The sequence below is a fragment of the Fulmarus glacialis genome, unplaced genomic scaffold, assembly GCF_000690835.1.
Source record: "Fulmarus glacialis isolate BGI_N327 unplaced genomic scaffold, ASM69083v1 scaffold251, whole genome shotgun sequence".
Lineage (NCBI taxonomy): Eukaryota > Metazoa > Chordata > Aves > Procellariiformes > Procellariidae > Fulmarus > Fulmarus glacialis.
The window spans coordinates 1-22668 of record NW_009190632.1 but is presented as its reverse complement, the minus strand read 5'-3'; the positions used below and the strand labels follow the sequence as shown (position 1 = coordinate 22668).

Here is a 22668-nt window from a genome sequence, read left to right as displayed (position 1 = left end):
ACATTATTCAGCTCAATGAGAATATCTTGAGCAGGTGCTGAAGCTCTAAGCTGAATGTTGTTTGGGTTATTCTTAAGTATTTTTATTTTAGTTTGCAGCTGGGCAAGTTTCTACCTTCAGCCTGTCCTTAGCTACTCATTGCCACTCTCTTGGCATAAGGATTAAGCTGACCTTAGTTTATTGGCTGAACTGCTCGTCTGAATGGAGCAAGCTGGGAAGCAAACACAATGACCCAGTTAGGGCAGATCTGCTCTTTCAACTGTTTCGCAGTAGAGCTGGTTGATTTGCAGCATCACTTGGGGGAACATTCACACTGAGCCAGGAGCCCAGAGGAGACAGACGTCAGAGGGACGAGACACACGTTTGGGAGCCAGCTCAGAGCCACTCTTTAGCTGGACCAGCTGGTCCACGCAGAAGAGCGTGTCTGCAGCTCTGCGTTTCTCCTTTTTTTCATTATTAGCCATTTTTTCATTAGCTCAGGGCTGCACAGTTCATTTTTATGGAGCTCCGTTAAGCAGTCTTACTGAGGTTTGCTAATATTTACCGAGATCCACAGGTTGATTTACTGTGGTCCTCCTGGCAGGGAGCTGAGTGCTGGTTCCAGCTCCATCAAGGCAGCCAGCTGCTGCACGCTGCCTTTGTAGCTGGGAACGGCAGCTGCTCCCCAAGACACCAGGAGAGCACAGGCTATCTGCTGTTTTGTGCTGCAGTTCTTTTTTTGCTCAGTAATGGAGTAGATTAAACATCATTTGGAAGAAATCTTTTTGTAATTGTAGGTAAATTGCATCCCTATGACTTGAATTCCTCATTTAATTAGGGCTTTTGCAGCCCTACGGTTTTCACTGCAAGCTTTAGTTTTGCACTGTGCTCAGCCTCTTTATTTTCTTGGAGAATTGATGGCTTCTCCTGCAACTGCCTTGTCCAGCTCCATTGCATCATTTCTCCCTGCTTCGCAGTGACTGAGAGCCTGTGATGTAAGAATTCCTTTGGAGAGGCCTTTGATGATCTTTGGTTTATGTTGCATGAGCATCATCAGTAAGCTTAGCAGATGAGAGAATCCCTGGCCACACTGTCCTGCAGCAGATAGACGTATTTATTTTGCACTGGAAAATACTCGCTATTATCTGTCCTGATGTTTTCGTGCGTTTCTCTGTTAATAGCAGCTCTGCGATACGGGAGCACACTCCTGGGGAGGTACTTAGCTCGGCTTCAGCAAAATTTCTTCTGGCCTCAGATCTGTCATCTGGTTGTCCGTTCCCTTGGACATGACAGCAGAAGGGGTGGCATGTCGATAGGTGGTTGGGCTGGGGTAGGAATAACAAGGGCACTGCTCTGTGTGAATTTTCCAGCCCTTTCCATGGATGCGGTATTAGGAACAGTGTCCTTCATTTTTATTTCAGTCATGTTTCCCACGCAACCTCCTTGATTATAGATGAGATTGTGAGGTCCTGAGGGCACAAACTGCCATCTTGTGTGCTTGCCCTGATGGAAGAGGTCTTAAAGGAGTCTCAAAGGTGCTATTGTAATATGAATTAAGTTTACTTAATGAATAATAAACACTGCCAGCATGAGTATCCTTTTTTTTTTTTCTTTTTTTTTTTGTAGGAAATAATTAAGCTGTTGCCCTTCCACAGAATATTTTTGGATAGACTGGAAGAGAATGAAGCCATAGACCAGGACCTGCAGGCATATATCCTTCATCGGATACACAGCAGCTCGGAGATCCAGAACAACATCTCGCTTAACGGCAAAATGGACAACACTACGTTTGGCAAACTCAGTTCTCACCTCAAGACCTTGAGCCAAGGGTCCTATCTGTACCTAAAACTCACTTTTGATCTCATAGAGAAAGGATACCTAGTACTAAAAAGCTCCAGCTACAAAGTAGTCCCAGTGTCTCTGTCAGAAGTTTACCTGTTGCAGTGCAATATGAAGTTCCCAACGCAGTCTTCCTTTGATCGGGTTATGCCTCTCTTGAATGTGGCAGTGGCATCTCTGCATCCATTAACAGATGAACATATTTTTCAGGCCATTAATGCAGGTAACATTGAGGGCACTTTGGAGTGGGATGACTTTCAGCAGAGGATGGAGAACCTTTCTATGTTTCTTATCAAACGTAGAGATATGACGCGAATGTTTGTTCATCCCTCTTTCCGAGAATGGCTTATTTGGAGAGAAGAAGGTGAAAAGACCAAGTTTCTTTGTGATCCTAGGTAAGCAAACGCTCTGAGAAATCAGAGTTTACGAATGTGTTCATCTCATGCTATTATCTGAATCATTTCATTTTAGAAGGTTGGACATAGATGCATCTCACCTGACTTTGGTCTGTCTGCATTGTAGATCTCTACATCTGTACTAGTCACCTTAGATCTTTATGTTGGTCATGGAAAGAAATAAGCATCCCCTGGGCACACAACTGACCCAGCAAACCTAGTAGTCATCTTCAGAATGAGTCAGCTGTTCCTCAGAAGGCCCCAAGTTGACTAGCTCCCATACAGGCATCACCAGGGATGTCTGCATTACGGCAGATTATTTGTGCCGACTCAGTCTGGAGAAAGGGAATCATCCTCCCTTTCTCCAAAGTTACCAAAACCACGTGAAGTAGACGATAAGGAGATAAAGGATGAACAGCGTGGATATGTCTTTTGCAGTTGGCTTCTTTTTGAAGTTGTGTTCCTCGTAGTCCTACTAAATGTCCTTTTGAAAGCGAAATAAGGAACAGAATCAGGCTCCAGCAATTTTGGACTGTAAATGCATCCATAATCTCTGTCCTGATAGCAGCTGAGTTCCTGGCTTAGCTCACAGGAACAGAATTTAATCATGGTTAGATTTATATTCTCTAAACCCAATGATCACTGTTAACAATGTTATCTTTGTTTCTACTGAAGAGTGGAAACAGACACTCTTGACTGTAATTCTAGTGTAGTTTGTCCCCATAAGCTTTGCTCCATTCGGCCTGCCCATTTCTTAAAATATGATTATAAAAATCAGGAAAACACTTGGATTCAGGGCCGTGTCAGTGCATCTCCCAGACCCTACGGTCAGTCTGAAGAAAATATGATGGTATCTGCTGGAACCAAGTAGCAACCTGGGTGATGAAAGCAGCTGTAGCTGTTAGCAATGTCAGAGTAATTTACCACTTTAAATTTTGTGGTAAACAGGCTGCAGTAGAAAAATACTATATAGCTCCTCCCAACAGGCATCTTCTCTGTTTTAGTAGGTTCTGCACAATAGTCCTATCGAGCGAACCCTTTGTAAAGCATCTCACAGCAGCAGGTGTCTTTAAATAACTAACATTGATTGATATAATATCCTTCCTCAGAGGCATTAAGTGCTTGTCACTGCCTAATGCTTTTCCACCCTGTTTGCAATGCCTGTGTGGCGCTTACGCCTATGGAGCTGAGAGCTTTCTCCCTCCCAGTTGCTAGTACCCGGCGCTACTGGTTTTGGCTAGCCCCTGTGGTTTTGGCTGGCCTGGCTGTAAGAGAGCTTGTCGTCAGCCGGGCGCAGGGACGGCAGCCAGCGTGCCTGGCAATTATCACTAATCACACAGCATTTGCCATAACGAACCATAGCGAGAGCAACTCGGAAAAATCGCTACTTTCCTTCGTTACCACGAAAAGAAAATTAAGGTGCAGGATGCTTACCTGGTGGGTAAAACACCCGTGTGTGCTGGGTGCTGCGGTGGTAGCAATGCATACGGCTAGGTAACGGCGGGGGCTTTGGTCCTCTGGGTCCAGAAATACTCCTCTTCATTCTCACAGCAATGGGTAAGGGCGTTCTCAGAATTCAGAATGAAATTCAAACATGCTGCATTTTATGTGGTTTTGCGCCGAAACCAGGCATGCAACCGCGTGTGATTTTAGCACGAAGGCACAAATCAGCCCGTATTTGCTCGACAAGTCACCAGCGATGTGATAGATCTCTGCTCAGGGTTCGGGTTTGGTGCTGTCTTTCACGAACATCACGAACACATCGCGCCGCTTTCCAGACCATTCAGGAGACTTTCAGGCATCACTTTTCATCCCGTACGTGCCATTTCACGTGATAAATTAAAGTGTACGGGGAACGCTCATACTCTTTGTGAGTAGGGAATCCCTGCAGAGCTAACCCGACTCAGCTCCTTGCCACTGGCAAAAAAGAAGTTGCAATGCATATAACGGGCTCCCACTGCCTTGAGTGTGAGTCCATACGTTCTGGAGGACCAATAAATATCTCTAATGTATAATGTGCACTAATTGCATTATACTCTGATGGTAGATAATGAAACAGGATACATTTCAGTGATTAATAGACTGGACCCCCTGAGATTCAGTTATTGCGCTCCTCAAAATCCTCCTGTCCAGCTCTCAGGGAAGAGCTCATATTGAGATGTTGAACTCAGCATGGTAAACCCTTAGCGACGATTAAGATAAGTAATGATTTTTCATTTTATTTCTTCTAAAAGAAGCACAGCTTGCCACTGACGGAGCTCATAGGAGTAGCCTATGAAAATTTGCCTGCGTCTGGTTTGTTCACAGCCAGTTTGATGTCTTTCTGCTCGCTTGGGAATTGAGAAGGCATGGCAACTGTATTGACCACTCCCCGAGTTCATCGTCCAGCGTTGCAGAAGTGCACCGTTCACGTGAAGCTTGTTGACCTTGCCATGTCGATACGTAACGTCAGGTTGCTGAGACTGTTTTTTTCCCCAGGAGAAGAGATCTGAAGTGAAATGTAGTTTTGTGAAGCTGGTTTTAATTGACTTACCCTGACAGAGTGTCCAGGTGTGAGGACGTTACAAAGGAAATTGGGATAATGGGCCTCGTGTCCATGGCGCTGCAGCTGGGGTAATCTTCCTCATTTCGTTAATGAGAGTGAGTTCCCATGTTCTTGGAAGCACCGAAAAGAGGAGAGAGGAAGAACACAATGTTCAGAAATTACCACATTTTTCTACGCTTTTAAGATAACAGCAGATCTCCATCCTCCAGATTTTTGTGTTAGCCTGTTGAGATGCTAACCCTCTTCTTCGAATACTCACCGTGCGTTTGCTGCCCAAAGCAAAGGCTAAGTGGCACTGAAGGGGAACGCTATCGCTGCAGGCCCTCCCACACGGCAACCCCTCCAGCAGCCACCATTTTGTAATAACAGGGCACCAAAAAAGCATTTGCCAGAGCGTTTAACCAGCATTGCAGTGATGACTTTCCCAGCCTGTCAGTGTAGCACTATTAACCAAGCGTCTTAGTTGACAAATAACATAAAACATTTTAAGGAAAGACCCAATTCTTTGTGACTGGTGCGTGGAGAAAGTGGTTATTAGTGTATGTTCACTCTTACCCTTGTATTTCTTAACCCAAATTCTGTTATAATGCTCTGCTGTTTTCTGCCTAGACTTAATCAGAGACTTCCATGCAATTATTTTCCATGCTTTTACAACGCTAATAAAATGTTTTATCCCTGTGCTGCTGCTGAAGGGACTGTGAGAGAGACAGAAGTGAAGTGATTTGCCCTGGCAAGGCAGTAAAAGAGCTGTAGTCAGAGACGGACCCCAGAAGTGAAATTACTCTATCCAGATTTAAGTATCAACATCTGAGTTACTTGTCTAGACTTGCTTTATAGTCAGAGGAGAAAAATAAAAATGATTCATTTCATCATGAGCTAAAAGGCTAAAATAGGTCAGATGAAGAGTGCCTGGGAAGCGTCTCCTCCTGTTGATTTATGAAGGGAGCTCAGGGTGACGGGCTCCCCAGGAGATATCTCCAGTATTGACAAATAAAATTGGATGAGATGACTCTGTCCAGGCTGCTCTTCTAACCAATACACGGGGTGTTGAGGAAGGTTCACAGATTTTCTTGTCTTGCACAGGAAAACCAAGGAAGGAAGAAGTTACTGTCTATATTGTTGCACGCATATAACTGTATTAATTTGGGCTTTTGCTTCTCAGGGTGGCACTGGACCACCCAACATCGTGCGTGCTGGTGGTGTGTCCCCTATTGTCACCACTCACTCTGGAGCAGGGTAGAAACAGGCTTTTTGTCTGCTCTGCTCAGGGAACTTCCCAGCATCCACGGGACTTTAGCAAAATGAAGCATTTAGAGCTTCACCAAAAGCGCTTCACCTCTGGCTTGGATTCATCTCACCTAATTTTAGATGCTTGCAATCCACGCGTCTGTTCCTCGGGCAGTCACTCAGATCTCCTTTAATACTTGAAGCGATTCATCTGGCCTCTTATAGCCGTTGACTTGGATGAGCTGAATCCCATACCCGTCCCGCTCCGCTGCCTGGAGGGCAGTCCAGGGTGACTCGCCCAGGCATGGACATGCCGCTCCCGGCAGGTGACCTGCACCGGGCTGGGACTCGGAGAAGATGGGAAGCTGCAGAGGTGGTGCCTTCGGGGTAGGCTTGCTCCTGGTTGCTGAACTCTGGAAGTGCAGCCCAAGGTGTTTCTCCCACTGTGGTGTTGGATAGGCAGAGCAGAAGCTCTGCTGAGCTGGGCTTTATTAAGGCCAGTCTGCAAGTAAGCATAACGAAAAATGCTTTTTGGCTGCAGAAATTAAACTGTTCCTTAACATGACAAAGGCTCTGTTCTGCTTCTGGCTCCTTGCTGTTGCACAGATGTTTGGTTAACTGCACTTACTCTGTGGTTTACCATACGATGGGGACAGAAGCTTTTTTTCCTTCCGTAAGAAGAGCGAGAGCGGCGACGACAGCAGTCACTGGCGTGATGATGGAGGAGAGTGTCCTGGTAGAGAACTTGGAGGAATATCCTGCTGTGCGCAGGATGTTTTCACTGCACGGAGATGCAGAGCTGTTCTCATGGATACTGCAGATGCGGCGTTAGTCTGAAATCGCGAACATCTGTGGCTGGGTTTCCAGAAAAGCTGAATGCTCAGGTACGGAGAGAGACCCGGCAGGCATTTGGCATCTCTCGAAGTCAGAGTGTTGGTGCCTTGTTCAGCGATGGCACTGCTGGGCTGATCGGGCTCTGAAACCTGAGCTTGGAAATACCGCGTGAGGAATCGATACTCTGCAAGAGATGTTCTCTTCAGCGCACCAGGACTTCATCAGGCAGCTCACTGACTATAGTAGAAGATACCTAATAATCAGGGATATAAAAAAAAAATAATCAGAGAGAACTACTGATGGCTCCATCGTTGAGGTTGAGGGCATCTCCTCATCAATTCCCTCTTCTTCTACATCCACAAACCAAATCTGTCCCAGTCCCTGAAACCCCAAATAAAGGCACCCTGCGTGGATTAGCATGAGGAGCGATCCAAACAGGAGTATGCATCTCTAATCCAACACGCTGAGTTGCCATGGTTTCTAGCAGAGCTGTCATTTAATACAATACAGTGTAGGTATTTTGCATTTTCCTTTTTCTCTCGGGAGGCATGCTGCAAGTGGAGACATTTCCTACATAAAATTAATGGTTTTTATATATCACCCAGCAAAATGATAGAGTGTATACATTACAAAAAAATAAGGTTGGTTTTTTTTTTTTTTTCATTTTGATGGAATGCTTAATCAGATTGACGAATAACAATCCCCAGTCAAAAGATAATTAATTTAGAAAGTTCGGAGGAAAAGAAGTCGGTGAAAATTATATTTATAAAAACTCAGGGATACAACAAACAGCTTTTAATGGGGGGTGAGTCCTTACATTACGCATCAGCTTCTTAAAAATTACCCACAGTTAGCTCCTCCATACGTAGCTCACTGTCATTATGGTGCATGGATTATTTGACTTTCTTCCTCTCTTATAAAATTCTGAAAAGCTCTTTAAAATACACTCTGCTTTATTGTTAGCTGAAATGCTCAAGTGTTCACCAAAACTCAGGCTATGTCTTAAGTGTTTTCTCTGCATTCATGTGGGATGGATTTTACTGAGCGAAGCAAAGGTGCTATTTGAATTCAAGGTGAGACAAAATAATGGGTTTAGGATTTATTTGGATCCCTTATATACTTATGCAGAAAATTAAAAATAATGCAGTGCCCGCTAGTGAGGATGGAGGTGAAATAATCAGATTTTCACGAGCGGTCGGCAGTCAGTAGCAACCCCAGCTCTCAAGGTGCAGCGGGGAGCTGAGCGCTGCTTCCATTATTATTTAGCATTGCTTTACCCTTGGAATTACCTCTCTTAATGTGTTTTTCATGGCTCCAGAGTGCCAGTCTTTTAGCTCTGTGCGTATTGTAGCTCACACTGGGCTTTTCTGAGTGCCCCCAGGTAGAGGTACGTGCCAGCACTTGGTGCGTCAGCAGAACCAGGAGGGATATGTTGTAATTTGTTGTTTCGCCGTCTCGAGCTGTGGGCTGGATGCCACATGTCACCAAAATACATGAGGTCAATATTTGTCCTTGCCCAGCCTGCTGTCCAGTCGTCTGCACTTGTGCAAGGCCTGTGCTGAGTTAGTATAATTAATTACCAAATCACCATGGGATCTGGTGTTTTAAGATCATTTCCACAGCTCTGATTTTGGCAGAAGTGTCTCACTCACGTGTGGTGAAAGCGGTGGCTTACCTGTGGTTTGGGGCAGGGCTTCCTTTATACCCATAGCATAAGAACAACAGTACAATGTTTCTTGCTCTTTTAATTCACTCCTCAGGCGGACCGTAGTGTGTGCCATATTTTTGAATCACAAAGATGAATCCATCATGATGTCCTCCAGTTAATTGGAGGGGCAAACACAATCTGTTCACCAAGCGGTGGAGACCTGATGGAGTGCTGACTCTGAGAATACAACTTGCAGGCTTCCCATATGACTTCCAGAATAGTTTTCTGATTCCATGACTTGTAAACCTAGTACATTTTGAAGTGTAAAAACAATGGGCAATAGCTCAACAAAATGAATGTAGGAAAGCTCTTTTTTGCAAGTATCCACGTCACCAACATCTCTAGATGTTAACTCTAATCTCATGCAGAAATACAGAGCTAAAAAATAAATTATTAAAGCCGTTGGTAGCAAGTTGGGCAGCTGTAACGGGGACTTCTCTGAGCATCAGAAGCCAATGCTTGTGTAATACGGGATTCAGGACAGGGTGCACGCGGAAGGGAAGGAAACTTGAACTCATTCATGTGATGGCTCTGTGTCTAGTGAAGCCGTGAAGTGGCTTAGCTGCAGGTTTTTCCTCTGAAATTTGGGCAGGGCAGGGCTGCAGCATCGGTTGGAAGAGAAGAGGAGAAATGGGAGACCGATTATAAATCATGACAGATGAGGTGGAGAGCAGATGTGATCGCTGCCACCATAAAGGACGTTGGTAGAGCAGCTTGTTTTAACGGGCTCATTAGACATGCAACCTAAGCATTCGGATGCAGAGGGGGTTTTGAATATATTTAGTGTCTTGAGTTACTGTCCTCATAAAATCTTTTCTTTTTCTTCTGCACTGTAAACTTCTGTATGCTGTACCACTTTCACATCTAGTTGGAAGAAAATATTCACAGAATAATCCATTCTGTGGCACTGAGCCACCGAGAAGAGAGAAGTGGAGTTAATCGGAGGCAATATCAATGCTGACCGAAGAAAGAAATGTTGCTTCATTTCTTCCTGTTATTTCATTCTTCAAATCTTAAGACCCACTTATGGAGCAAAGCCATCTTCCAACAGTTCAGGAGAGAGTAGCCCTGACTTTGTTCCATTTTGCTTCTTACCTGGTCATTTACTCCTGGTCAAAGAGGCATTAAAGCACTTCCAAATCACATTCCCCATTCTTCTCTAACCCGATATATTTTAAACTACGTCAGGTTGAATGAGAACAGAAAGTGTATCACGGCTGGTCTTTTGAGATCTTCTCTGTATGTTAACTATATAGTCACTGGAGAGCTTACTGAAAGATGCTGTTACTCATTTTACCCATCTAACATATTTATTAAATACGCCAGCAGTCTTTTCACACTGCTCTTGGACAACGCTTCTTTTCTCTGAATGTAAAGTAATCTGTTCCTGGCAACCAGCAGATTTTCTGAAAAGTCTCGTGAACTGAACGCAGACAAGGGAATTGCATCTTTACTCTCTGGATCTGTTTTTTTTAAATCTCATTAAGTCAGGGCCTGTAAGCATTTGGAAGTGCTTTTTTCTCTCCTTTATCCTTCCTTTTTTGTTCTATATTTTTAAATCACTGTAAGTATCTTCTGTTACCTTAAGTCTGAAGGGTGCCATCAGAGTTGTCTGGTTTTCCTCTTCGCTGCTTCTCTTGGCAGTTCCCGCTGCCCAACTGCCATTGTTTCATGTAGTGTAGAGGTTCTCCAGGATCCGCTCCTGACACGGATGCAGCTCTATTATCTCGGATAAACTACAGACGAACTCCTTCTCTGTGATCGACAAGTGTGTAACATAACCTGAGGTATGCACTCCCCGTCCTTGATAAAACATGGGTTAGTACCTATGGAATTTTTAATAGACAGCCTTGAGAAGTAAACATGAGACGGGGATTGCGAGCCGGTCTGCAGCATGGTCTCAGTTTCAGCTGAGCTGCGTCAATGAGGTTATTGCTATTGCATCTCTGAAAGTTACTTGATAACCTGAATTACCATTCCACCTGAATGATACGGCTGTGGATGCTGTTAATACCACACCGGAGGAGTAAGGAGCTTTCCAGCTCATTCAAAATTAGGAGTCATTAAGCACAAATGCTCTAAAGCATCTCTTAATGCTGCAGATCTTGTTAACTACTGTTCTTCCTCTCCTGGCTGCGTCTCGCGCTCGCTCGATCGGCCTCCCCTGCCTGCCTGCGGCCAAGGACGTGGGGCAGGGCAGCGCTGGCTGCATTTGGAGCTTGTGTTTCTCGAGCACGTCCCTCTAGATGCGAACAGGATTGCAGCTTGCAGATGGTATTGGTTTTACTGGTGTTCAGTCACACCCTGGCAATGAAGAAACATCCAGTGAGCCTATTGATTTTATGAGATGTCAGAAACTTTTAAGTCCTCCATTGCCAAGATGCTGTTACTTAAATTAAAATTGCACTTAAGGATAGGCCAGATGCCATTAAGTGATTCCATTTCTGCTTTTCAAACGCTCACGGAGTGGTTCGTGCAATTCTTTAGCTCTCCTTTACACAAATCATGGTTTTGCTGCTTTTACTGCTTAGACTACATGAGGCCGCGGGGAATGGTAACAAAGCACTAAGAGTTAGGATGATGACTGGATATGGATTTTTTTGTGCAATGCTTTGTCTCCTGTAAACCAGAAACAGTCAGTCTAGCACTTCTGCTTGGCAGCAATAACATCATGGTTGAAATATCAAATTATGATCGGATGTCTTTCTAAGAGACCTGCTTCAGTGAAACCGGGCTGCTGGACTTGGTATGCAAGTCTGTGGCTCATGCGTCTGTTGAGGCATGGGTTGAGCCTTAGCTGGACTGGACTTGGTTTGCAAGTCTAACCCATGCACCTATTGATGTATGGACTGAGCCTTATCATCTGCACTCTAAAAAAGTAAGCTTAGATAATCATGTATAGCCCCTTTTAGCCTGGAAGTCTCATGTTTAATACCCAGAATGATGGATTTCTAGTTTACGGTTGAGGCCATTAGGTGTTCCTCTGTGTAGTGAACAGTCGTGATTACAGTATGAGTGGGTCAGTGCAAATAAGACAACTGTTGGGTGAAGAAAGCAAGCACCAACCATAGGTTTCTTGTCCCGCTCATCGGGAAGTGTGTCTGCAGTTTCCTAAAGCAGCTAGGATTGGGAGCACACCACTGCTGTGTCCTCAGTTACTTCTAGGCAGGGTGATGGTTTTTGGTCAGATACTCCACAGCTTGTCTCGCTGCAATGAGATCTGACCCGAGGGATGGAAAGATTTTTCTTGGCTTTGAACTTGGCTGTCCCAGTTAGCTCAGCAAATTAAACCAGTGTTTAATTCTGTAGGAAAAAATATCATGTGCTTAAGAGCGTTCCCTATTCTGTTTGAATTTTCTTGTATAATACTGATTCCTTCCAAGTTAATTCGCAGTTATAACATCAGAGGGAAACTATGTTACAAAAATCAATAAATCGATTTTGGTGGTTAAATGATCCTTCAAGAGGAGCTCACTGAGCTGAGCTTGGCCTTTCTGCAGCCTGGACAGGCATCTTTCTGAAAGCGAAGGAGCTCCGGGCTTTGTCAGAACAGACATTATTCTCTGTGCCGAAGTTATAAAATTGCACTCTGCAGAGCTGATAAAATACGAATACACATTTCGTGGAAGATTCACTGGGCACAGTGTCAAATCCCTGGATTTTGGAATGGTTTCATGGGATTAGCTGGAAGAAGGGAGGTGCAGGTATAAATCAGGGAATTTGGATTCAGTAGGTTCAGAAGTAAACGGGACTGATTCTCACTTATTTTTTTGCCCGTCTTTTACTCCGTTAGTGCAACGCCTTAACACTAGAGTAATTTTACACCCTTTAAAATCTCTCTTACTTTGCCTGAGGGATAGAGTAGTATAGATGAAGCACAGATCCGGGAGGTTTCAATATTTTCTTCTGTGTTTCCCCATGCTCCATCGCAGCTCTTTGGTCACGCTGGTATTTTATTAGTGACGCCTTGTCCCCTTCCATCTGCGGCACGAAAGACGGGGGCACGATGAGGGATGTGCTCGAGGTACCACCTCCCTGCATCGCCTTGCTCTGCGCCCACAGCTATACGTGCCTCAGCTTTGGGTGAATGAGGGAGCAGATGTGTAGGGACCACATCTAGCATCTCCCCTTGTGCCCATCTATAGCCTTACATTAGCCTTCCTTATAGCTGCTGTATGTCTGCACTAGTTCATGCTATGCAGGGGCTTGCAAGGATGAAGTCTCGTCTTTATGTCTTTATATATACATGTATGTGCGCATCCAGGCAGGCACCCCTGGCCGCTACAGGCAGCCTGCGAGAGCAGACAAAGGCTGCCGGAGCTGAGCTGGCAGCGCTATTAATTTTTCACAAAAAGAAATCTTACATTAAAAATAGGAAAATCTCTGATGATAAATGCTGCAGTGGTGAAATTCAAAGCAAATCATTTAACTGAGCTCCTTGATGTAGAAACCATTACTGCCATCATTTGCTGTATTGAAAAAAAAAAGAAAAAGGAAAAAAAGCAAAAAAAGCCTGTGCTGTTGGTTTAGCATGCAATTAACATTGACAGAACAAGTGACTGCAAGTATTTATCAACAAGCCCAAAGCCAAGGGCTGGGAAACATTGCAGAGGTAATGTGTTACTCATGAATACTGTACTTCATTCTGGAATAGTTCATACATGCCTTATTCATAACAGCCAAAGCATGCATATAATTAAATTTAGGTAAATACCCTACCAGCTGCAGCTGAAAAGCAATTTAGGAGCTAACTGGAACCTGGGCTCGTGTGTCAGATGGGAACTGCACTTCATCTCTCGCTGCGAAGAAAAGGCACATTAGAAGTTTCTGGATCTTCAGTGTATGCTTAGGATTAATATAGTTACGGCTCTGTTCAGAGCCTTCCCAAATGTTTTCGAAGCGGTTTCCATCAGCCCTGCTCAACAAGCAAACAAACGGCATTATTGCCTCTTCCGTGATGTGAAAAATGGAGGTGGAGCGGGGTGGCTGCAGGGTCCCCTTGTGCAGCCGCGATCAGGCCTGGGGCAGAGAGCCGGGGTTCGTCATCGCCAGCCTGACGACTCTCCCCAGAAAGGAAATGAGCTGACGGCTCAGAATGAACTTGCACCACCAACCTTTTAGTGGAGGTAAATGCATTGACTCTTCTCCAAGCCACAAGCGCAGCATTGTGAATCTGATGAGCTATTGAGATGCATTGAGTGTATTAGAGTGATTATAGGTTTTCATAATCTGGCTGAACAGGGAAGGATAAAATCTAGCAATTGCTGCGCTCCTTGACTTGCAGCTGTATCTAGCAACCCTCAAGCTGTGTTTCATAGTCACTTGTTTCCTTCTGATTTGTTTCTCCTTTCCGTGGGCATTCCCGGAGGTTAATCGGCATAATGAGCAAATGTATTTGTTTGTCTCCTTTAAAAGGATGTGACCTGATGTTCTCCTCCCACTCCAAAGATGGGGAACAAAGAGGGGAAGAGCGAAAGGAAGGAAAGGCAACAAGCTGTAGATAACTTAAGGTGCTACAACCACTTCCAAGGCCCTTCTGTTTTCCCAGCTTTTTATGTTTTGTCCCTTCTGTTGGTGCTATACGGAGAATTCTCACAGCACGGACACGTGGAAATCGGTGGCACTGCCCTGTGCACCAGGCATCCTGCTTAATTTTAAGCACTCAGCTGAGGCATCTGAGCTACATCTTGATGGGCTGAGTCACCATCTGGAAGAGCTTCTCCTTCTCCAGTGATGGGGAGCGTGGAGCTGCGGGATCCTGACGTGGGCATCTCACCATGTGCCAGGACAGGGTGTGGAGAGGAGCATGACAGGCAAAAGCGTGCAAAAAAAGAGTTTTTCTTCAGTTTCTTTTTCAGCTCAAGTCACCCTAAGTATGAAGGGTGCCATCAGTCAATAAAAACATTTCAGACAACAGTTTATTATTTGAGTTGATGGTGCCTCTGTAAATTTAATTGCATTTTGGAGAGAAGCACAATAGAATTACTCACCAGTGAAAGAGTTTATTTTATTACATCCAAATGGGGTGCGGTGTTCTTTCACCTATCAAGACCTGGGGATCAAGTCCTGCCTTGCAAGAAAAAGACGTTTTGTTTTCCATCCTGCTCCTCCAGCGGGCACATGTCCACATCCTACCGGTCCCACGAGGTCTGGCAAAGCGTCCTCGGGCTCCGCTAAAATGAATCCGTGTAATACCCGTCCAAAAGGAGGTTCATTGGCAGGGGTTGGGGGAAACCCTGCCAAACACCTGGCCGCAGCATTACAAGTCTTTCACTTTTATTCTGAGTTTATTTTGAGACGGGTAATCATTCTCCCTGGATGGAGATGGCGCTGGTAAATCCCCACCGTTGTGAAGACTTCTTGTCTTCTGTAATATTTACTTGCCATTTGGCCACGCGGAGCACTTTCCTGCTTTACCAAATCGTGATGAGTTTAATAACAGTCCCTGTCCTTAAAAGCCCTTTTAAAACCACGGTTGATATCGTATTTTATTTTCTTTGGCTTGAAGGGGTTTGATTGCTTTTACTTGTAGTCACATTTTGATTTAGTTCCAGAAATGAAGTGGGTTAAAAAGGCCTCCCTTGGGAGTACCCAGGGGCTTAAAGAGGAATATGAATCTGGTGGCAAAACCAAGCAAACTGCAGCTCCCCAGACCACTGAGGTCCAAGCGCGGAGCCTCGCTGGCCTCCCCCCCCAGCTTGCTGCATCCCTGCTGTTGCGTCCACGCGTGCAGGGCCAGGTATTTGCCGATCTCATCCAGAAATGGTTTGCAATACTTCACAGTTTTGCACTGCGTGTGTTTTGTGCGTGTACGAAGAATCAGCTTCTCGCATGATTGAGAAGACCCAGCCACGCTGAACTTTTGGTGTTAGAAGCTGGAAGTGCGTATGTTTAAAAATGTCAGTAAAGATCACCATTTGCGATGGAAGTTAGTGTCTATTTTATTATGTTTTGCCTCAAACAGGGCTCTGTGTGTAGCTCAGTTAATGTGCTTTGGTTATCAACCTGGTAGGTTGCTGCCAGAATCATCTTTATTACTGAAAGAGCTGGAGAATGTGTTTAGAAGGAGTTTTACATGGAAATAAAGTTGCTTTGCTCTGCAGGATGTGTTACAGGGTGGAGAATGTAGTTGTCATTTAAAGGACGTTTTTTCAAAGTGTGGATATTTTAAATACGTCGTTTTCTAATGACTTCAGGATTGGTGGCATGCTTTCAAAGTACAGTTCTCCTCTGCAAAATGACTATAAAAGTAGCGCTTCAGCTTTCATGAAATTGTACCTCTAGTGTTTCCAAATTTACATATGCTCGTAGAAAATATATTGTTTTATTTTTGCTGTCCTACAATGTTTGGGTTTTCTTGAGCTATCAGTGATCACCAATAATCAAGGATGCAATTAGTTGGTGGTTTACAAGTGAGAATTAGTCCAGCTCTGTTTCCCAAAGCTGGACGAGGTTGAAGGCTTAGCAGGAGCAAAAATTGTTGTCAGAAGTTCTTTTGTCGATGTAACAAGCAAATACTAACATACTCTTTCTTCTGATTTTAGGAGTGGCCACACATTACTTGCCTTCTGGTTTTCCCGTCAAGAAGGAAAACTAAATCGACAGCAAACTATTGAACTGGGACATCACATTCTCAAAGCACATATTTTTAAGGTAACAAAAATTAAAATGAAGACTTATGCCAACCTCATCCTTGCTGCACTGGCAGGGTTCAGTCTCTTCTTGTTTTAGAGTTGCTGTAAGAAGTGTGATTGCTTCAGGCTGCTGAAGCGTGTAGGACTGAGCTTTAGAAAATTGGCAATGGTATATAAGAAATCCTTGAAACTAAACCGTCCTTCAGACTGTAAATTCGGCAGATAGCCTCCTTACCTAAAATTACCATTCTATCATAAGAGGTTTTTTCCCATGTAAGATGAGTTCCTTGTAACGACATCTAGAAAAAAACAAATAATTTAAAAGGAGTGGTTTTGAAGAATCCAACCCAAAATTCAGGTTGTAAAGTGAAGATCTGATGGTCCTTAAAATCTGGCGGTGGGTCCGTTTTACTCTTCACAGACGTTTAAGATCTGGGTGATTAAAAGGCAAGCTTGGATGTGAGCATCAATATGACCCATAAATTAAGTATCACTCTTTTGCCCGTTGGCCCGTATACCAGAAGGTGGAAATGGGAGGATGGATTTGTAAGGTCACAGGAAATACAGTATTTATTAAATTTATTAAAAGTATTAGGATCTGTGCGTGCTTAACACTGGTAAAAATGAGGCTATATTTTTATCTGATCTGTATATGATTTTATAGACTTAAGAACTTTAGCACCTCTGTATTTCTAGAGCAAACAGATAGTTTGTGTCTTGTGTCAGTCCTGTTGGATTTATTTATTGAGTTCCCTGTGCTGAATTCACCATCAGGTACAACAGCAAAGTCTCCTCGTTTGGGAACGCGATGGCGGGAGCCAAAGGGAAGAACCCTAGATCAGTGTATAATTTTCAAATTTTGAATTACGTTCCCAAGGCCAAATTCAGCAGTGAGTTTACTATTCAGCTGCCATTTGCATCTAAATCTGATCCCAAATCTTCTTCGTTTCACACTTCCATGGTAGAAACAAATAACAGGGTTTCAGGCTCTAAGCAAATGACAATTTTCATTAAGTGGACAAGTTGCTTGTAGATTCCAGATTTAATTGAGCAATATTTACAATAGTAGAAAATGCCAATTAGCATATGAAAAATGTCAGTACAGCCTTCTGTTTCTAATCACTCGGCAAAATCCTTGGGTTTGCAACACTGCAATAAGAATAGCATGTCTCGGTGACAGATAAGCGTAACAGTATGTTATTGAGAAGTACTATAAAGTTTTGAAAGGGTTTGGATTAGCTGGATTAGAAACACTGTAAAACTTAGTCTTTCGCTCTTCCTTGAATAGGTTTATTTTTATTCCTTTTTTTAACAAGTGTTTACTGAGGATTTGTGAGTGTTTACTGGGTGAAACAATAGGTGCATTAGTTTTAGAAGGAGGCATTGAGCTGGAATATTGCAGGCCATGTTTAAGATCTTGAGCATTCTTTTAAGAAAGTATTTCTGAGAGTACGTACACAGACTCCTTTTCCTGTTGTTACTGACTGTATTCGTTTCTAAACAAGCGGTTTTTTTTCCATTGAAGCTTTTCATTCTGTCCAATCTTTTGCTGAAGCCATTACCAGTATGGCATGGGTTTTTTGCCAAGTAGGGAGCATGTCAGGTCATCAATTCAGTGTGTTTTTCCTGAAGTATCACATTATAGCAGCAGCTTTCCGCAGACACAAAGATCTGAATTTTGAAGGTATTTGTGGAGCCCTGATGCCATCGTAATTCCATTTTATTTACCCATCATGAAGCCAGGAGAGGATTAGAACAGGGCTAAAGCATTTTGTCCAGCCAGGGACTACTGAGAGGTAGGTATAGAGACAAACTTTGATTGAACAGTGCAGAAAACATACTTGTCCTTCCCCAGTCCCTATCGGTTCGAATCCACCAGTACATTGTGCAAGGTAATGATGGGACACTTGGAATTTTGAGGCATAAAAAATCAGTGATGCACAGACACAAGGAGATGACCTGATAGATAGTGTAAAGAAGCTTTCGCGCTCCCTGCTTTGCTTGATGGCTGAGATCTGCTGGTTTTCTTTTTTAAACACAAACATCCTCAAACAGTTTGGGGGGGGCGGGCGGGGGGGAAGTACAAATGTTTTAGTCTTTTAAAGCAATTATCAGTCTTAACAGGAGCATATGGAAACCCAGCTTGGAAAGCCTGGCATGGAATGAAAGGGCAAGAAGAGAAATGTGCAGTAATGATACAAAAAGACCCAAACTTCAGGCTGATGTATGTTTTGCAAATCAACCAAAGAGAAGTCTTTAATTTCATCTTAAATTAGTTAGCTAAAATGTCATTAATCCACAAATGGGTGTCCCTCGTCCCCAGATTGAGAATGTAATGACAATTACAGGCAGAAACACTCACTTTGACAGCTACGAGTATGTATAAGTGTCTGATATTCCTTGAAAAACAGCCTTATAAAGATCTTGTGTTGAAGGTGCCAATGGCCAAATAGCAGAGGAAGCAATAAGTTAGAAATGAAGGATGCTGACAGTACAAGAGTGCAGGACAAGAGAAAACCAAGCCTGTTTGAAAACTGGGCTTGTGTGGGGTTGGCAAAGTTATCACATGAAACGTGCATGGTCAGGCCATGCCTTGGTCCTGTGTCGGACGGTCCCAGTGAAGTGGAAACCACTCATGGTATTTTGGTTTGATGTTGTGTCAAGTTGGGATTTGCTTTTGCTGAAGGATTCAACCTGCTTTACAGTTCTAGGCAGAAAAGGGAAATAGAAAAGGAAGAGATGATCTGTAAAATGAGAAATAATGCAGTTTTGTTTCAGCAACTGAATGATAATGGTGTTGAATGTATTTATTCTTTAAAGGATAAATGTCATCTTTTATGTCTTGCACTAATATCTAAGTATATATGTTCTAATACAGCAGTTAAGATTTTTACAGCATATGTGATTATCTTCAGATGGCTATTCTTTTCTTTCCCTTGGTCCTGTTGGTAATTCAAACAGCTTATTTATGGGTTTGATAGTATTATAACTATTTTTAAATTATTTTAACCATTTATTATAAAATTATTTTCCATTTGTCCAATTATACTGTACTGAGTTCACTGAAATTTAATATTGACCTCTAACATCCTGTATTGTGTCATTTCAAAAGCAGCATTTAACGGTGGCTAAAATTCCCGAGCTCTTTTTCTGCCTCTTAACACAAGAGATATTTTTCTCTATTTAGCTCCCTGAATTTTGAAGGAAACAAGCACATGGAGTTGTTATTTATAAGAGCTTGTCTAATCTGTTGCTTCTTTTTATGGTAAAACCGTTTCAAGTGACAAATCTGTTGATGGCTGGTGCGATGCTTCACAATATCTTTCACACGTAGGTATTAGAGGTCTGCAGCTGAGTCCAGCAGCGGGCTCAGATGATGGTTCCTGCACATCTTCCTTTAGAGGAAACAAATCCTACCTTTTGCTACTGGTTTTCATCCCACCACCCTACACCACCCGTGTCAGTCTGTCAAACAAAAGACTTACGAACTGAAACGTGATCCTGCTGCTTTGCACAGATAGAAATGACCACAGGGTGTGCAAGGAAGTAGAAATCAGGGTTTGCATATCAAAACAGAATTAAAGATGTCTGTACAGTTTCCATGGAAACAGCAGGCTTTAATGGTAAATCGATAGCATAACAGCAACATATAGGGCGTACCCGTATCACACAACGGAGCACAACGTGCAGCGAAGCTCGTTGCTGGAGTTGCAGACCCATTCCTCTCATCTTCCATCAAGCCGTTTGCTCCCGTCTGTTGGCTACAGAGCGATTATTGCTCCTTCGATAGGAGGGGGAGAAACTTGCTTACCAGTTCTGTGCTCTGCCAGTTAGTGTTCCTGGAAAAAGATGTCAGACCTTGTATATATTACATATAGCCTGATCACGGACACCAGCCGGAAAGGTTGGAAACAGTCTGGTATGAGTTATGGGAATACTGTTCTAGGCTGTGATTGAGACTTCCTTAATTTATCTGACTGTGAGCAGATACTGTCATCTAGTTTAACTGTGTGAATAATAAGGAAACTTTGTGAATCAGTTCTGCCAAAATAATGTGTACTTTATTAAAAAAGAAAAAAAGAAGCATGCTGTGCTCCTTACATGACATTTTCTGAGGGTGTTGAATGGATTCAGGTTGCTCACAGTTTAATCCTGCCTTTCCTAGACCTTGGAGATGCCTACAGTACATTTGCAAGTTACTTCCTACAAGCTTATTAATTCACTGCAAGGGTCGGATGTGGCAAATTGTCACGTTATCCTGTGTATAGCTGTTAGTGTCTTGAAACTCTTTGAAGTCCAAAGACCCAGGAGGATCTGCCCAATGTAATTGAGCATATTTGTAAGCTTGCATCTAAGTCCTCTTTTCTTTTTTAGGGGCTGAGTAAAAAAGTTGGGGTATCTTCCTCTATCCTGCAAGGGCTTTGGATCTCCTACAGTACTGAAGGTCTTTCGATGGCTTTGGCATCTCTGAGAAATCTCTACACCCCAAACATAAAGGTACTGGAGGAGGAGGAGAGCTGGGGTGGTTCAGAGCTCAAGCAATGCGCAGTAACCGTGCGTAGAGTGTTTGCTGTAGCCGCCTGCCCGTGGCAGTGGTCCTACCCAGGCAGTGCTGAGCAGCTTGCTGGGCATTCGTCTTGAGCTGGGGAGAGGCCATCAGTTCAGTTGGGATTTTGTTACCAACTGGGATGATCCCTCAACTCTTCTGCTTTGACCAGGGATCTCCTTTTAATTGCAGCGAGTGAGTAGTGAATTTGCGCCTCTGCAAAATGGTTCACGTGCGTTTTTCCTCCCCAGAGATGTGGGATGCGACAACTGGTGTTGAAATTTGACAGCCCCGTAAAGGGCTTTGGCTTAGACAGGCACTAAGTCGGAGGCAACACCAAACACAACGGCACATGCTAGTTCAGGCACTAGGTGCCCATTTGCATTGGTAAGGATGAAACTGTTCACTTAAGTGACTTCATCTCTACAGCAGAAAGGATTTCAGACAGTGACACAGATTTCAAATTGTCCTTCATCTGGAAGGATGTTTGCCCCAGCTCCTTCCCATACTGGCAAAAATGCCTAAAATGGGACTGTGTATTTGGCAAGTGTTTTTACGGGGCATTTTGTGACCTTTGCTGTTTGCTTGGAAATGTGCAAAGGGTTCTGGTTTAAATTCTGTTGTAGCCCTGACAATAAACTAATGTCTCTCCATAAAGCTTGGCTAACAGGAGCTCTTCTTTCCCTGTGCAGGTCAGTCGGTTGCTGATTTTAGGAGGTGCAAACGTGAATTATCGGACTGAAGTTCTGAACAACGCCCCCATTTTGTGTGTCCAATCTCACCTGGGTTACACAGAGATGGTGGCTTTGCTCTTGGAGTTTGGGGCCAATGTAGATGCCGCTTCGGAAAGTGGCCTGACCCCCCTTGGCTACGCAGCTGCTGCTGGATTTCTGAGTATTGTTGTGCTGCTGTGCAAGAAACGGGCCAAGGTAAAGTGACCACGTTCCTCTAAAAGCTGATTTAAACTGTCCCACGTTTATGTAAGGCAAGGCACAAGCTGCAGGCAGGATACATAACGCTCGCTAAAAAATATCCTCCAGTAGGTGAAGCCAGGATGCTGCTGCGGAGGGTTGGCTTTTCTGCTAAAATGCGGTGGTTTTGAAAATCTCGCATTGACACCAAAGCTAAGTAACTCCTGAGAGTCTGTAATTAGTATTCTGGAATTCAGGTCTGCACTGATGGCCTGCGGAAGGGTGTTCTGGAGAAGTCCTTGAACCTCACGAGGTTAAAATGGCAACGTTGCTTTTGCAGCACAGAGCATTCTTTAAATATCTCCTTGAGACACATTTTCCAAAAACTTGTATCAGACTTGTCCTAGAAAAATACCCTTTGTTTAGCTTTGTGGTGAGTGTTTGGAGTTTTAATTGTATATAATGAGTCAAGTTTAAATATTTTGTTGAAGAAGAAGATTGTGCTGATTTTTGAAGTGGAGCCTCCTGGAAACAATTTGTGGTTTCTCTATGTGTTTAGCTTCAGTTCAAAAAGCAAAATATGGGTTTGTATAGTTTTGGTATGAAAGTCGGGATGACTGAGGAATCTGTTTAGATCTTGCTGTGTTGTCTGTAATAATGCAAGGACAGTATGAAGGAAAAAAAGAATTCTGCTTTTGCTGGGATATTTTGAGAGATTTGAGTGACTCCCTGACACTCATTGGTAATGACCTCACTGAGAACAGGAATACTTGGGCTACAAAATGCAATGCAAGAGTCCTCCACTCATAGCTTTCCTTCAGTATCCCTAACTGTATTGAAGAAATACCCCAAAACCAGCTGGGTTTAGTTTGCAGGCTGAGATGTTTGATTCTGGCATAGAAAACTGCAACACTGATTGCTGCATAAGTTGAGAAATGAGAAATATTAATATATTGGTAATATTAATGTATTATAATATGATAAATATTTCTCATATGTATTATATAACTATAATTAATATTAGCAGAATATATTAATATAATAATTATT

At 43.4% G+C, this 22668-nt stretch overlaps 1 protein-coding gene across 1 annotated transcript in view; it reads left to right on the top strand.

The window, feature by feature from the left end:
• LOC104082695 (protein TANC2) overlaps positions 1 to 21636 on the top strand; it is a gene marked incomplete at both ends in the record, with an annotated part of 73623 nt that extends 51987 nt beyond the window's left edge. The window contains 4 exons of the mRNA XM_009585917.1: positions 1606 to 2213; positions 16072 to 16180; positions 20536 to 20658; positions 21400 to 21636. Coding sequence (XP_009584212.1) covers positions 1606 to 2213; positions 16072 to 16180; positions 20536 to 20658; positions 21400 to 21636 — 1077 coding nt within the window. The remainder of the gene's footprint in view (positions 1 to 1605; positions 2214 to 16071; positions 16181 to 20535; positions 20659 to 21399) is intronic.
• Positions 21637 to 22668: the final 1032 nt, after the last annotated feature.